Below are 17,518 nucleotides of genomic sequence, written 5' to 3' on the forward strand. Positions count from 1 at the left end.
AAAAGTTGACTACATCCTTAATACCATTAAATGCCCATCATAGCTTACATTCTCCCTGCTTCTTATAAACCCTTTACATTGATTTCTTTGCATCAAGGTTCAGCCGGCTTCCACACACTGCATTTGGTTCCTCTGTCTCTTAAGGCCCTTTCATTCTGTACGTTTGCCAACGTTTTCCTTTGCCGTCTACTCATGGAGAACCTGGGGCCCTCGACCTATAACATTTTTTCATATTCTGGGGCTTTTCTACTCTCATACCACTGTGAAAAATTTATTAAGTTGAATTCTAAATTTGTGTGGAATTTATTTTTGTTTTTGTTACATGTTTAATATACCATCGTCGAGAGTAAATTTTTAGGATTTTGATTTGTATTTGTAAATGAGGTTAGTCTGTAAGTCTTTGAATTTTGCCATAGGCAGGCATAGGGTTATCCTTGCTTGGTAAGATAGCTCATAAAACTTTCTACCATTTTATATGTTCTGGAATAGTTTATAGTGTTTTAAATTCATAAAATTATAGTGCCTAGAGTTCTTTAGGGAGGCAGTAGTGACTATTTTCTCTGCTTTTTCATGGCAATTAGACTATTTAGATATTCTATTGCTTTTTGAATCAGTTCCACGTTTATATTTTTCTAAGAAGTAATCTATTGCATTCGTTTTTTATAGTTGACCTTATTTTAGCATTATTTTATTCTTTCGCTTTTGAACACTTTCATATTATTTTTGCCTATATTTCTTTGTTTTTACCTCCTATTCTGGAGACATTGTAACAGTTTTTAATTCTTCTAATGCTTACCCAAAAGTTTCCCAAGTGCATTTTAACTTATGTTCTAAATATCAGAGCCAAAAATAAAATATTATTAATGTGCTACATGTTTAAACCAAGGTGTCTGTCACTTTTATACCTTCAGCTTCCTAATTCCTGTCTATCTGCTGTATTATAATATGGACATGCATTATTATTAATAAAATGTTTATATTTTACTCTAATTAATTATTTTAATTTTATTTAATTATATTACATAAACCATTATTCCCATTTTGCTCCAGACTGGGTTTTCAGCATGCCTTACTTCTAGCCAATATGAACTACTTATAAAGGCTCTTCAATTACCTGAACCTGGCCTAGAAATTCAGTGATTGTTAAGCAAATGTATACACAAAAATAAATCTGTAAGAATAAAAAAAATATATCATTATTTTGTTATTTTTACATTACATCAATTATTTGTTTGGTAATATATCATATAAAATAACTAAAAAACAAAAATTAAAATTTTGTGTTATATGATAATCCATAGTCATGGAAACAATATTGATGTATTTCTGGTTTTACTGTTCAGGTTTCCCCACTGTTTTTTTCTTGCATGACATCTCCATATGTCTTCTTTGCTCCATCTCTCAGTCAACTGACTATACCTTTAAGTCATTTTAAAAGAAGAGCACATGGGTGGTATGCTTTCTGAGTCTCTTCATATCTCAGAATGCCATTTATTGTTTTCATAAATTAACCACTTATAGTGCTACAATATATATATCTTATCACAACTTCTGATCTTCAAAATTGGCTTAGACTTTGTTTTACTGCCTTGGGGCATTTTGTTCTATAGCCCTGAAGTCTGAGTTCAGCCAAAATTCTGTCTCTGTTAGTGTGTGGACACATATGAGACTTATCTCTGTGGCAATGTATTTAATAAAAAATTTAAATATGTTTAATTATTGATTTTAGAAAGAGAGAGGAAGGAAGAGGGCAGGAGAGAGAGAGAAACATTGATCGGTTGCCTCCTGCACGCAATAGACTTGAGATTGAACCAACAACCTGGGCACATGCCCTGACCAGCGACCACATTGGCCAGAGGTACTTAGTTATTTTTGACTAAAATAGGATTCAATGTAATATTCTTATCATTGACCTTGCCTGGCACACTGAACCCTCTCAATATACATACCTAGTCCTTTCTTCAGCTCCATTGAATCTTCCTGGTCCATTTATCCTGGGCTCACTTCCAAGAACATCTATTATCCATATGCTGACTATCTGTTCTGTGTTCTCCCTATGCATCATTAAAACAGAAGAAAAAAGTTTCAGAAAGTACTTCTCTCCTAGATCATTGTATGAAACTTAAACATATTAACTTAAAACAACTGTAATTCTATGGTCGATATTGTAAACTGAATGATTTTTCAGCATTTTAATAATGTGAATTGCTATCTATTAACCAAGCCTCAAAGGATATAAACTTTTTATCACAATACTTTTCTTTCCTCAACACAAAAATAGAAAAAGTCATTGCAACTTACAAAGTTGTCCTGATCTGTATTTCTGATGTCTCATTCTTACTTAGTATCAAGGAGGATTGTTATGGACTGAATTGTGTTCCCCCAAAATTTATATGTTGAAGCCCTAATCCCCAGCGTGACTGTATTTGGCGAGAGGGCCTATAAGAAGACATTTAGAGGTCAATGAGGTCAAAAAGGTAAGGCCTTAAGCAGATGAAATTCGTGCCCTTATAAAAGAGGAAAGAGACAGCAGAGATGTCTTTCCACACAGGCACCGAGGGAAGGCCATGGAAGGATGCAGCAAGCAGGTGGCCATCTGCAAGCCTGCAGAGCGCTCCCACCAGGAACAGCCGGCTGACCCCCTGGTCTGCTGCTGAAGCCCCCCGTCTGTGGGGTTTGTTATGCAGCCCACACTGACGAACACGAAGCATGAGTGACACCCTCAGAGTCCTCCCCCCAGAGCAAGGCAGAAACTGTCCAACAGGGTCTCCCAGGTTCCCGGTGAGGAACTGCGAGGAGAGTGTGGCGGAGTTTCCAAGTAGGTACTAGTGCCACCGACGGATAAACAGAAAATGTGTAGACATCGCCTTAGCTCCTCCTTCCAAGTGTTTCCACAGAAATGTGAACTGCAGAATGGACTGACTTCGCCTGCCATCGGGAAAAGGGCGGAGGCAGTTTGAGCACGTAAGAAAAGCATGTAAGGAAATATTGTGTGGGAAGACGGCAAATATGGCCATAAAGACGGCCACTTCTGGTGTCATTTCGGGCGGGAATGGTGGCTCCTAGAAACGGTCATTCAATCGGGATAGACTTCGGATTTCTAAATCCTTCTAAGGGGTGAACTGAAGGTTTCTGTTCCTAGCATATTATGATAAAAGGTCCCCTTCCTTACTGGTTCCCAGTGGGCAGAATTGCTGTCTTTTACATAATCTTGCCTCCATTGTGACCCTTTCTTTCACTCTGGCACTGATAGGCTGAATTAACTCTCTCCCCCTCTCCCCCATCCCTGTCATGGGTCTGGGTTGCTCTGTTACACACACACACACACACACACACACACAACCCCACCAAAGAATCATTTATTTCTTTCAAGTGTGAGGTTTCAGCCGCCAGCAGTCTGGTTGCCACGGCAACCAAGACCCCTCTCTCTGGGCCCAGCTCTCCCTTTGGCTCCCTTTGGTTGCTGCACCGCTCTCCTGGTTTTCAAACTATTTCCACCCCAAGAGCAGGGTTCGGTGCATCCTGCTTAGCTCAGCGGCCTTCCCCCAACCCCTATGAGCTGTAGGCTCCGGACCTTTCTGACCCCGCTGCCCAGGCCCGCGCAGCGTCGGCACACACCTCCTTGGACATTAAAGACCCTCCACGCAGTGGCAGGGACAGCCCTGCACACGGTGCCATTGCCTCCCCGCGAGACCCCTTGCAGTCCTGCACCCAGCTCCCTCTCTGCTGGTCCAGCTGGGTTCCATGCCCTCCCTCCGCCGCCGGCGGGCTGCTGCCGGGCCTGCCTCCGGCCAGGCTGTGACGCGGGACATTAGAAACTACTCCAGGCTGGCCCCCCGGAGCTCAGCAACACGAAAGCCTCAAAAACGGAACAAAGAAAAGCTTTGCGGAAAAGCGGCTGGAGGAATGCTATGTAAAAACATACTCTCCCCTCCGGCTGCCACCAGAATTCAGCCTCGGAAAACTCATTTTTAGGGGCCGGGAAGGCACGGTCTCCTGGCCAGTGCACCCGCCCTCGCGCGGGGTGGGCTTCCTTGGCGGCCGGCGCCTGGGCTCAGGCCCGCCGGGCTCAGGTGCTTTCCCAGCCGCCAGGCCGGGCTCAGCAGCTGCACGCGGCACCAGTGCAGGCGACCGCAGCGCCGTCGCACCGCCAGAGGGCACTGGGCCCCCTCCAGAGACCCACGGGCAGCGGGAGTAAAACCGCGGGCGCTGGAGGGGCAGAGTGGTGAGGGCTTCTGAAGGCGCAGCCGCGCTCCCCGCGGCCCGGCTGAGCGTCCACCAGGAGCTCGCGCCAGGCCTTCCCGGCGGGGCCGGCCGAGGGCAGCCAGAGCTGTGTGATGACCCGGGTCCAGCTCACACCGCCCCGTGCGCCCGGTGTCGGTGACTGAGCAGCTGCCACAGGGCTTCCCAGGTGAGCCAGTGGAGGGCATCTTCGAGATACCTTGATCGGGGTCAGTCCTGAGGGACTTGAGATGTTTCCCTGAGATCCGTGCGGCAGCTTTTTTTTGGATGGTGGGCTGGTTTTCTATTTAAATGTGAAATCACCCTGGGCTGGCTGCAGGCGCTCCTGTTATACGGGGGCTACGAGCAGTTGTAAACAGCACCGAAGCCAGACCACTGGCGGGCCAGATGGAAACGCTTTCCTGCCAAATAGAGAAACAAAAAGTGAAGACAGGAGGGGCCTGGAGCTGAGCACCGGGGGCCCCAAGGTGGCAGTGAAGCAGCCATAGTCAAACTTTGAGACAAGCATTGGGGACACCCAACTTCTAGGGACCCGGTAAGGAGGGGAGACTGGAGGTGGGGGAAAGGGGCGCCCCTAGTATAACAACGCCCCTCCCTTTGAGTACTGTTCAGCTTTTCAGGGGATAAAGTACATATGCAAAGTGCCTGGCACACAGTGGCGGCTCCATAAAGCTAAGTCATCACGGTTCCCTGAGATAAGTGAGTTCCTTGCCCTTGACCTGAGTGGTCCCAGGTCCTCCCTTGCCACCCTGCCCATCTGTGTCCGTGGAGCTGAGGTCCCAGCATGCTTCATGCTTTGGCCGGGATAAAGAACAGGTGACCAGCTTCTGACACGCTGACCAGAATCAATGACCCTGGCTAAGGTCAGGCAGGGGGATCCCCAAAGAGAAGTGTCCCAGCCCCAGCCCAGAGGAGATTGTCTCCCAGGGAGTGAGATGACTGGAGACTAAGGGAAGCTGTGAGGGTGGAATTTCTGAAACTGTCTACCTTCTGTTCTTTATTTTCCTAGATACAGTTTTTACTGTGGGAAACCTTTTTTAAAAAGAGGGGGGATGTTTTTCTCAGAAACATTCACAGCAAGGCGTCATCCTGCCTTACTCTTTGCCCCATCCCTCCTCCAGCTCCCAGGGTGGAAATTCCCGGTCTAGCCCAAGGTCTAGCCTCAGTGACAATCCAGACAAGACGTGGGAAATTGTAAACAGCCAAAGAGCTGGCCCATGATCTGTTGGCTCTGCCTTTAAGTAGCATAAGTGTAGAATTGGCCACTAAGCTGTGGATTCCTTGGCCATCTGGAATGCTGGGTGCGTGTGGAAGGTAAGGACTGAAACGGAGTTTCATATGCCCCACTGCTAAAAATTCCCAGAGAAAAATATCTTTTGTAACTGCCAAAAATATGATAGGACTTTCCATGAAATCAGCAATAACAGTTATGAAACATGAGTCATGGTTCTGTTTGTTCTGAAACTATAAAAATCACAATTTCTCATCATGATAGAAATCAAACACCTAACTTATTCTAGATATCCAATCCTAGAACAAGTGGATATCTGTATGCAAAAAATTCCCAAAGATGTCTACTCTCTAACCCCCAGAACCTGTGAATATGTTATGAAATTTGGCAAAAGGGACTTTGCAGATATAATTAATGTTACAGACTTCAAAATATGGCAAGTATCTTAGAATATCCAAGTGGGCCTAATGTAATCCTGTGACCCTTTAAAAACAGAGAACTTTCTCCATCTGTGGTAGAGGGAAAATTAGTTTCCAATCATGAGAAGGACTCCATGTGCTTTTACTAGTTCTGAGAGTTAGGGACCCATGTTCAAGGATTAGTGAGAGGCCTCCAGGAGCCACAGGAGCCCCTGCAAGGAAATGGAGATCTCAGTCCTACAACCTCAAGGAACAGGATTCTAACAACTTGAATAAACTTGGAAGTAGATTCTTCTTGAGATTCTCAATAAGAACCCAGCCAACCAAGACCTTGGTTTGGGCCTTGTGAGAAACCAGAGCAGAAAAACCAGCCAAGGAACCCATACTTCTTACCTATAGAACTGTTAGATAATAAATTTGCATTGTCTTATGCCAAAAAATTGGTGGTAATTTGTTATGGGAGTAACAGAAAACTAATAAAGAGACCTTGGGTTAGACAAAGATTTCTAAGATAAGACATAAAAAACATAAACTAGCCCGGCTGGGCATGGCTCAGCGGTTGAGCATCGACCTAGGATCCAGGCGATCAGGGTTCGATTCCCAGTCAGGGCATATGCCCAGTGTTGCAGGCTTGATCAATGACTCTCCCATCATTGATGTTTCTATCTCCCTCTCTCCCTCTCCTTTCCTCTCTCTGAAATCAATAAAGATATATTTAAAAATAAATAAATAAATAAAACATAAACTACAAGGGGAAAAATTTGATAAATTGAACTTCATTAAAATTAAAACCATCTGTTCTTTGAAGATACTTTTAAGAAAATAAAAATTTACAAAACCAAGCCGAGACCAGGAGAAAATATCTACAAAACATATATCTGATGAAGGACTTGAATTCAGTGTGTGTGTGTGTGTGTGTGTGTGTGTGTGTGTGTTTATGTATATAAATATCTTACAACTCAATAATTAAGAAGATAGAACACCCAATTTTTTTAAAATGGGGACAGAAGATTTAAACAGACACTTCAAAGAGGATATACAAATGGCAAATTAAAGCACATAAAAAGATGCTCAACATCCCCAGTCATCAGGGAAATAGAAAGTAAAGCCCCAGTGAAATAGCATTACATACCTATTGCCACAGCTAAAATTTGAAAAACTGACAATACCAAGAGTAGGCAAGGATGCTAAGCAACTAAAAAACTCATACATGGCTAATGGAAATGCAAAATGGTACAGCCAAAAAATAGTTTGGAGGGGACATCTGTAATACCTTCAACAATAAAGATAAATTTTAAAAAATAGTTTGGTAGTTTTTATAAAATTAAACACATGCTTATCATTTGATCCAGCAACATCCTCCTAGGTGTTAAAATGAAAAACATAGATCCACACAAAGACCTTCATGGAATGTTCATAGTAGCTTTATTTGTAATGGCCCCAAACTGGAAATGATTCAAATGTCCACTGACAAGTGAATCATTAAACAAACTGTAGTACAGTCATGCAGTGGAATACTACTCAGCGATGAAGAATAACAAGCTGGTAAATGCAACATGGATGAGTCCCAAGAGCATTGTACTAACTGAAAAACGTGAGACTCAGAAAACTGTTGTATTAGTCTGCCAGGGTTGTCTTAACAAAATACCACAGACTGGGTGGCTTTAATAACAGAAATTTATTTCTCACAGTTCTGGAGGCTGGAAGTCCAAGATCAAGTGTTGGCAGAGTTGGTCTCTGGTAAGAGCTGTCTCTTCCTGGCTTGCTGACTCTGCCTTCTGGCTGTGTCCTCGCATGGTCTTTCCTCTGTGCATGTCCACCCCTGATGTCTCTTCCTCTTCTGTCCAATAGGACACCTGTCACACTGCATTAGGGCCCCACCCATAGGACCTTATTTAACCTTAATTATTTTGTTAAGGTCCTATCTCCAAACATAGTCATGTTCTAAGGTACCGGGTTAGGATTTCAATATGTGAATTTGGGGGAACACCATTCAGTCCATAACAGCTGGCAGTGGTATAATTTCATTTATATGGTGCCAATTATGTGACATTCTAGAAAAGGAAAAACCATAGAGACAAAGCACAGGTTGGTGGTTGGCAGTGACTGGATGGGGGAAGTGAACTGCCTGCCAATGTTCCTGAAGGAACATTCTGGGGTCATGGGACTGTTCTGTCTTGATTGTTGGTGTCACATGGCTCTATACATTTGTCAAAACTCCTGAACATACATTTAAAAGGGGTAAATTTTATTGCATATAAATTATGCCTCAATAAACCTGACTTCATGATCTATTGAAAGTAAACTGTAATTAAAAATTGAAAATTATAATTGAAGAAAAAAAAAAAAGACTACGTGATCAAGCAGTCTGACCCCCATCCCACCAAAAGCGAGACCCCACATTTGGGTCCCACCCGGCCCACATGACCCCCAAATTGATCATTGTGATTTGCACTTTCCAGTGTGTCTTCTAGACGTTTTCTGCAAGTACCTCTGCAGTGGGGGCCCATTTAAAGGCACAGTTCCCAGGGGAAGGCCCTGTGTGCTACAAGCCCTTCCCCCTCTAACCCCGGATAATGATTTAGAATAAACTGCCTACTTTCCTGCCCCCCATCCAGACTAATGTTTCATCGTCAGAGTCCGTAAGCGTCTGAAGAAAGAGCTCTGCTTATCTCATCTCAGAGCATTTGTTCCCCTTCCTTTTACGGAAAGCGATGGCTGGATTCTCAGCAGTGGGGACACGCTGGCTGCCATCCTCAGCTGTGCTGACAGTGGGCACCACAGAAAACAAACCCTCACCCCAGGCTTCCTTGGCACCAGCTACCCTACCTGGTACGGAGACGGTCACTTCCCAGCAAGATCAGGGCAGCGCCTGCCCGGGGCATCCCTGCCGTCTGCAGGCCAGGTCCCGGGTGGCGGGGTGACATCCAGGGGACAGTGAACGGAAGCCTCCTTCGTCCCGATGCTCGGGCCAGCTAGCTCAGCCACCGCAAGGCGCCGCAGCCCACGGGGTCGCTTATTCTGCCAAGGGCCACGGGGGGCACATGCCAGAGAGCGCGACCGGCTCAGAAACCTGCCCGTCATAACCGGGCCTTCCAGGGCCCTTCCAGCGGGTTCCTCCGCTGTGTCTTTCCCGCGGCCACTGTTTGCGGGACTCTGAGACCGGAGGTGGTGAGGAAGGGAAAGAAGACTGCAGATGTAAGTGCGCCGCAGCGCTTTCTTATTTCTTAGGGGTTGCACTGCGGCCTTAAAGAGCTTTTAAACTTATTTACACAGACTTCTTTAATCCTCTATCACCTATGGGCCCATAAAAATATAAATGTAAGGAAAATCCATTGCTTAGGGTGTTCCTTACATTGATTCGGAGTATTATTTTTCTGAATATATTTTATATCAAAGTCAAACTTTATAAATGCATTGGAATCTTTTTTATTAAATTTATTGAGGTGACATGGGTTAATAAGATATCGATTTTCAGTGTACAATTCTATGATACATCCCCTGTATATTGCATTAAGGCAAATTTTTTCTGCAAAGGGCCAGACAGCAAATAATTTAGGCTTCGCAGGCCACGTGCCCCACTCAACCTTGCTGCTGTGATGCTGAAGCAGCCACAGGCAGTGCTGAAATGAGCGGGCATGGGTGCGTTCAAAGCAATCTCAGTGGCCCAGGAATTTGGATTTCATATCACTTTCATGTGCTAGGAAATAGTCTTTTTCCTTTTTGTTTCTGTTTTTACTATTTAAAAATTTAAGAAACCTTATTTATTCACAGGCTATACAAAAACAGGCGGTGGGCCCGATTTGATCTGTGAGCCACAGTTTGCCAAACCCTGGTCCATGCCATTGTCTTTGAACAATCCATTCCACAGGTTTAGATATTGGGAAATATTCATCAGGAGAGACTGGGTTATGCCACAATAACAAAGAACCCAGTATCTCAGTGGCTTAAAATAACAAAGGTCTATTTCTCACTCATGCAAGGTGCCCTGAAGGTCAGGGCTACTTTCCAGGGCAGCTGCCCCCTGCAGTGACTCACCCTTACTCCTCCACGTGGACATGTGCCCCCTCAATACTGGCGAAGGTCAACAATGTGGAAAATCACCCACCAGCTCTTAAAGGATTTCCTCCAGAAGTGACCTGTGGCTTTTCATTGGCAAAACCAATTTATATGGCATGGTGGCTTTAGAATACATCTAAAAATTCCTTGATAGTCCCCCTTCCCTTGCAAGTGATCGAGACTTAGCCCCTTGCTGCTAACAGGTGGGCTGTGGCAGAGGGGTGCTTTGTGACTTGTGAGGCCAGGTGTCTAGTCTGTTCTGCAGCTATAACAAAATACCACAGACTCGATGGCTTATAAACAACAGAAATTTATTGCTCACACTTCTGGAGGCTGGAAGTCCAAGATCAGGATGCCAACATTGTGAACAGAGGGGGCCTCTTCTGGGTCACAGATTTTCTGTTGTATCCTCACAGGTTGGAAAGGGTTAGAGATCTCTCTGGGGTCTCTTTTATAAGGGCACTAATTCCATTCATGAGGGCTCCATCCTCATAGCTTAAGCACCTCTCAAGAGCCCTACCTACTAATATCATCACATCGGACATTAGAATTTTAATATATGAAGGGGGGGAAACATATTCAGACCATCATATAAAGGATACCTTCACCTGGTTCTTCTCTCTCTTTTTCTCTCTCTCTCAGCTCACTCTAGCGAAGGTTAGCCACCCTGTCATGAGGACATTCAGCACCCCCTTGAGAAGTCCATGTGTGCCAATGTCCATGTGTGCCAACGTCCACGTGGAAAGGAGCTAATTCACCAGCAACAACTTTCCAGCCAGGTCAGTGGATCCTCCAGCCCTAATCAAGCTTTTAGGTGATTCTAGCTCCTGAGCCTTCCAGCCGAGGTCCTAGCCATCTATGGCTATACCCTGTCTGAGCCTCCCCGCCCCACTCACCCCCCGAGTCTCATTTGAATTACTGACTCACAGAAACTGAGATAATAAATGATTATTTTTTTAAGCCTCTAAGTTTTTGGGGTGATTTGCTATCCATAAATAGACATGATGTGGAAGTCACTAGAATCTAAAAACATTGGGGGCCTTGTACCCCTATGTTCATTGCAGTGTTATTTACAACAGCCAAGATCTGGAAGCAGCCCACGTGCCCGTCAGCAGACGAGTGGATAGAAAAGCTGTGGGGCGCTTACACCATGGAATACTACTCGGCCATAAAAAAGAAGGAAACCTTACCTTTTGGGACAGCATGGATGGATCTGGAGAGTGTTATGCTAAGTGAAATAAGCCAGTCAGAGAAAGACATGTACCATATGATTTCACCTATGTGTGGAATTCAATGAACAAAATAGAAATAGATTCATAGATACAGAAAACACATTGGCAGCTGTTAGAGTGGAGGGGGTTGGGAGCTTGGTAAAAAAAGATGAAGGAATTTAGCAAAAATAAAAGTGACAGACAGACAACAGCATGGTGATTACCATAAGGAAGGAGGGTGGAAGAGGCAGGAGAGGGTGAAGGGGGGATATATGGTGATGGAAGGAGACTTGACTTGGGGTGGTGAACACACCGTACAAAATACAGGTAATGTGTTATAGAAGTGTCCACCTGACACCTGTATAATTTTATTAACCAATGTCACCCCAATAAATTTAATAAGAATTTAAAAATTTTAAAAATAAAATAACCTTTTTACCAGAAAAATAAAATAAATAAAAACAACGAGGAGAGAGGCCAAGGACGGGAGAGTGTATGCAAAGCGAAGGGTGAGAAAAGGCACTTTGCCACAAGCCAGGTGTCTGCACCTGGAGCAGAGGGAAGAAACAAGGCCCAAACATCCCAAGCAATTTGTCCAGCTCTCGGTAATGATGAAATGATCACCCTGGGCCAAGTCGTGTACATGGCAACTCTTAAAGGGAAGATCCTGGCCTCCTAAGCTCCTGCAGGGCCTTTCTAAGGCTCAGCTTTTCTCATCTGTAAATCAGGAATAGTAATACCTGCATTATAAAATTATTGTGAGGATTTAGCATAGTGTATATAAAATGGCTTGCATTGTGTCAGGAGCGTGATAGGTGCCCGATACATGGCATCTGTTTTCTTTGTTATCATCATAGTCAGTCGTCGTTGTTGTTACCTGTGAGTAAGGCTAAGTATTGTGATGGTGGATCTCATGGACTGGCTCGTTCAATGCTCATGTCATAAGCCTTTTGGGGTAACTACATTTCTCAGACTACTTTGCTCTTAGGGTCTGGATGTCAGGTATGTTCCACCAATTAGAGGCAATCATGTAAGAACTGGAAGATGGAATGTCTTCCTCTTGCTGTTTCTTTTGACAAATAAAATCACAGAGCTATGGGTGGCATGAGGCAGCAGGGGCCATGGTGGAAGCAGCTGCTTGGCCTCCAGGTCACAGCTGCTTGGCCTCCAGGTCACAGCTGCTTGGCCTCCAGGTCACAGCTGCAGTGATTGGCTAACATCAATCAGAAAGTCGGGTGGCTCTGACTTCCACTCCTCCAGCTTTTCCAGTGACTTTGTAAGCATCTAATTCCTGTATTAACTTGTTTCTGTTTAAAATACCTAGAGTGGTAATTCCTGTTCTTAGAAATGAATCCTGACTGATTCACAAACGGGTGTTTCATATAAAGAAATTTAATATGTAAACTTCTCTGAAAGAATTTATCTCATCCTGCTGCCTCAAACTTCCTTAGATTTAAACGAGTTAATTCTCATGTTTAAACCAGTCCAGTGTTCTCCTTATTGACGCCATTCTCTTCGAGCACTGCTGACATGACACAATTAAAGTTTTCTGGGATCCTGGACAGTTAATGCTGTATTTGATATCATACTAAAAGGCAGAATGTATTTTTGTGGCAATCATAATGCATCCATTCTATTTTTTTATACTTTATTTTATTGAGAAAATGATCCCTGAGATAGTTTTGCCTCCTGATATTCATTCGTCATTCCTTTCTTAGCATTAAGAATGCTAATTTTGAACTGGGCAGCTGGGGACACTACACCTGAGCTAAATAAAATTTATTCCCACTCTCCCTTAAAGCCAGGCATAAAGCCACATCACTAAATTCTGGCCAGCTATATGTAAAATAAACTGTTTTGTGTGACTTCTAGAAAATGTCTTCAGAAGGGGAGTACAGACCCTTCTTTGCCTCTTGCTTTTTCCTGTTGGCTGGAGTGAGAATGTGATGGTAGGAGCACTAACAGCCGTCTTGGGTCATGAGGCAGCATGCAAATTCTGTCAAAGGAAAAGAGAATGAGCCTCTTGCCTGCAGAGCTGCCACATTGGTCTGGATTGTCCAGACTTCTTTCACAGAAGAAAAAATCAATCTCTAACTTTTTAAAGCTACTGTTCTTTTGTTGTTGCTTTGTTATTATAAGTACCCAAACCTACCCCTGATTAACATAAGGCGAACAGCCAAACCTCTCCCTTTCATATCAGCCATGGACGACTTCTCTGTTTCTAAAAACAGGAGCATTCTCAAAAACTGCCCAACGACTGCAACACAGTCAGGCATGCTGCCAAAATGTTGATCTGGGTTTGGAATTAAAGACATAAATGATTTCACCGAGGACAAATCAGTATATGTAGCAGCGAAGCTTGTAAGTCAGATGAAACTTTGCCCTACGAATATTATCTTCAACATCAGATCAATGCGCCAATTTGAGGCCGAGTAAAAGCCAAGTCCTTAACCCTGGCCGATGGTCCACTGGGACTAGAGTATGTGACTCGAAGTGGCTGAGCTTCGTTCAAACCGGCCCTCCGCTGCTCATCCTGCGACGGCGCCACGGCCGACAGAACATCCAATAACACAGCCTGCTCTGCAGCTCTCTATTCCAGAGCCCGTAGATTAGAGGGTTAACACACTGGGCAAACGCAAAGACTCCAAAAAGCACCAGATTTAACGTAAAGAAAAACACTCCGCACATCTTTCCCAAACCTATGAATATCAGGGTTGGTATTACATGTAAGCTCAGCTGCACTAAATGAATGAGGATGGTTTTCCTTGCTTTGATATTTGACCTATTAAAATGGCCAGCACGTTTGCCTTCTTGATATATTAGAGAGTAACTTATAAGAATGACCAATAAAGGAAGGAGAAAGAAAATCATACCAATGACTCTGGCAGAAGTGCCGTTCAGAACCACGGGGCAGAGGGGCTCGGATTTTAAGACAGCGACCGGAGTGGGGATAGTGCCCTCCATGGCGAACAGGCCAACATTCTTGAGGACAATGGTTATCCAGGTCCCAGCCAGAACCCTATACTTCGTGGCATCGACAAAGGACAGAGATTTCAACGGCCAGCAAATGGCCAGGTAAGTGTTGACAGCCATCAAGGCCAGAGTAAACAGGATCCCTTCCCCAAAACTTATCTGGGCCCCGAACACCAGCCAGCACATCAGCACAGGGCTGTTGGCCAGCAGAGCCCGCATCCCTTGGAAAACCACCCCCAGGCCGCAGTAGGAGGAGATGCACAGCAGATGGTGGCAGAGGAAGACGTAGCGGACCTCTTTCCTCAGCTTCGAATCCTGCCACACGACTGCCACGATGACGGTCGTGATGAGTGTGGCGAAGGAGAAAGTGACCATGTACACAGAGGCCTTCACCGTCGCTTCGAGCCTCAACCAATCCGAGATGTTGCAGCGCTCAGAAGACGAGTTCATGATCTTCAGGGCAGCTTGGCTTCTGGGGAGAGAAGAGCAAGGGGCGTCTGTCTCAAAGCCCCTCGAGGTTTCCCAGCTCTGGCCTCGTGCACGGTCTCAGGAGCAGACCGCGTGTTTGTCAGTATAGCGGGTAACAGTTTTAGATCGTTGGACAGGGACCGAAGAAACAGGAGAAATCATCTGGGGTCTTCTCTTTATTTCGGGGGAGGGGCATACACTCAAATCACCTAAAAGGAAGATTTGAAAGACACTCTCCATACTCATCAAATTGCACAAAATGAGGTCAAGGTCCTACTCCCTAGGCACCCCCTTCCATCTCTGATTGTGAGAACTTTTAAAATTCGAAGCACAAAATTGTAAACGTCAATCAATGAACCAACAAGCCCTTGTTAACACTTAGCGCTTGCAAAGGTCTGGGCAGGAGCTGTGAGGAAGGCGGAGAAGTCGCTGATGTGGAGACTTAACTTCCTCTGGGTCCGTAAGACAAAAGAGGGAGATTAACAGTAGTGATGACAATGGGGGGGGGGGATATTTACTGAGCACTTTCTAGGGATCAAATCTGTGCTCAGAGCATTTTCCTCCCAAGCCCTGGAGGATGCTTTCTTTTCCACCATGTGGTTTTATTACATGCTTTTCACAAATGAGGAAACGGGGGCTTGGAGGGGCTCAGTAACCTGCTCCAGGCTGGCTGCGGGATTGTTGCCTGGTTGGGGCCAGCGTTTTAATTTGGAAGAACTCCAGAGCCCACTCACTCACCCACTACAGGGAGGTTTATGCCTAACGCGAGGCCAAATGAAAGCATTCCCTGAGTCTCCTTTGGCCAATATCATTGGACTGGACAATTGGAGCCCATTTGTAGGAATGTTTTTTCTATTATGAAGAAGCTGGAAGACTGAACATCTAGGAAGGTGCTGGTGTCTCAGGATTGCTGATGGACTGTGACCACTAGAATGGAAAGATGTGTGTGGCAGCCTCTAAAGTCCTCTCAAGCGTGCAGAGCAGTGAATGGTGCACTGTGTGGCAGCCTGGGGAACTCCAAATCACAGTGCCTTCGCTGTCTCTGTGGAAGCCTACTGTAGAGAAATCAGCTGTTGCCTCCCCACACGCACCCCATCCAAGGTCAGGAGCCCACCACGGCCTTGCTGCCTGCTTCCTTATGACCTGTGGGATCACCTCCTCCCCCCTCAAAGCTGACTGGACCTGGGGTAGAGATCTGACTCAGAGAAAATCATTCTGTAGATTACGCTGAGCTAACGTCTGTCTCTTAAAAATTCGACCTCAGGGTTTTCACATATGGAGTCCAAGTGTGATGTCATACAAGCGACCTGCCAGTCATTTCGGAGTGTAGATGAGCGGAAGAGAGAGGCAGAGAGAGGTAGGAGAGAAGCGCAGACAAGGGGAACCATGCAGCCCCTGAGGCCACAGAAGCCCTTTCAAGACAAAGAGAACAACCTTGGCTCCTGAACTTCTGAGTCCACCCAGATGCTCTGCATTTTCTGTCCTTTGGTTCTGAAAACATAACACACCCATCTATGACTTGAGCTAGCTTAAATGGGTTTCTATTTCTTTATTCTGGCCCCTAGAGTTCAAAGTATATAAAATGGACCCCAAAGAGGTACACTAAATTTTATTGATTTCCTAAAGGTCATATCACAATGGAGACACAACTATTGCAACTTCTTGAGAACCTAAAATGTCATAGCTCCTTACAAAATCCCTTGCTGAAGGCATACATTCCCCCCCTCCCCCCCCTGCGTACTGTGTTGTCACCCTTTGTGGAGAGTTTTCCCTGTTCTGATGGATTTTTTTTTTTTTTTTTTTTTTTGCCCTTGTCATGAGCTCCAGGCATTTTTTTGGCCATTGTATTGAACTCCAGGCATCTATTTTCTCTACCCTCCAGCTCTCAATAGTCCCCTATCAGGGCCTGAAACCCAGCCTCTGAGCCCCAGGCTTAGGGTGGTTGCTGCTGGCAGGCTCCACAATGATTGGAGGCCTCCCTGTCTCCTTGGGGCTCCCAACAACACCCACTCCTGGGCTCAGTGTTGCAGGTTTGCTCCAGCTGATGGACTATATTCCCATTATTGAGTCTTGCTCCCCACCCCCTATTCTGCCCAGAATCCGTCATCAGCTGTAGCATCCCAGCTGGAGTCCTGCTCAGCATGACTTCCCTGCACCTGGATGGGGCCCTCCTTCCCCCCTGGCCCCCATACCCGCACCTGTCGAGTTTATTTGGCAGCACCTCCCCAAGAGCAGCGAGCGGGGCTTGGCCTGTCTGTGTTCTAAGACGTGAAACCCTACACTGAGCGTGAGTGACTGCCATTGTGCCTCCTTTAGAATAAAATTCTAAAAGCTGTTCTTTCCCCTGAATTACTGCAGCTGCAGCTCCAATAAAGGCGAAACCACCGGCCACCCTCCCTCTGGATCTGAATGCTTTCAAGGAACTATTTATTGAGACTGAGCAAGGACTACTTTCTCTGGTTTCCAAATATGTTTAACACACCAATCAATGTGGCACCTTGTTAATCAATTCACTCAACCAATCCTCATCGAGCACCGAAATACACAGAGCACAATCCCCAACAGTGAGGTTCAAGGTGGTGAAACCCCATCACTGCCATACAGGAGCTTCCTGCCCAGTGGATTCGAATTACAGAATACAATATAATCAGGTAATAATCACCAAAAACATCAGGTCTAGTTTTACTCATTTACCAAAGGCGTGAGAAAGCTGGGTGTGCCCTGGGAGGGTGGTTTAGAAATAGAGGGATCGCAGAGGCAGTGAGAGAAAGCTCCCTGGAGGAGGTGAGACTTGCATTCACCTTCCAAAGATGTAAACCAAAGCAAAGCAGGGTCAGGGTGAGGTGGGGAGGAGAGAAGAGAGGCACAGATTCCAAGCAACAGAAAACCACAGGGGCCAAGGTGGGACCTGACCT

The 17,518-nt window shown here is 45.3% G+C and overlaps 1 protein-coding gene and 1 long non-coding RNA gene across 2 annotated transcripts in view; one reads left to right on the forward strand and one right to left on the reverse strand.

Annotated features, from left to right (window-relative positions):
• The first annotated feature begins 4,232 nt into the window (after window positions 1–4,232).
• LOC107525510 (uncharacterized) lies at window positions 4,233–17,330 on the forward strand. The gene is made up of 4 exons (XR_001602060.2): window positions 4,233–4,411; window positions 7,584–7,632; window positions 10,594–10,730; window positions 16,962–17,330. It is a non-coding gene; the product is annotated as an uncharacterized LOC107525510 (long non-coding RNA).
• The window catches only part of LOC107525508 (uncharacterized), a 29,385-nt gene continuing 22,456 nt past the window's right edge, over window positions 10,590–17,518 (reverse strand). The window contains exon 4 of the mRNA XM_016197680.2: window positions 10,590–14,607. Coding sequence (XP_016053166.2) covers window positions 13,671–14,585 — 915 coding nt within the window. The 5' untranslated portion in view covers window positions 14,586–14,607 and the 3' untranslated portion in view covers window positions 10,590–13,670. The remainder of the gene's footprint in view (window positions 14,608–17,518) is intronic.

This window comes from Miniopterus natalensis, chromosome 8 (genome assembly GCF_054644295.1).
Source record: "Miniopterus natalensis isolate mMinNat1 chromosome 8, mMinNat1.hap1, whole genome shotgun sequence".
In the NCBI taxonomy this organism is placed as follows: domain Eukaryota; kingdom Metazoa; phylum Chordata; class Mammalia; order Chiroptera; family Miniopteridae; genus Miniopterus; species Miniopterus natalensis.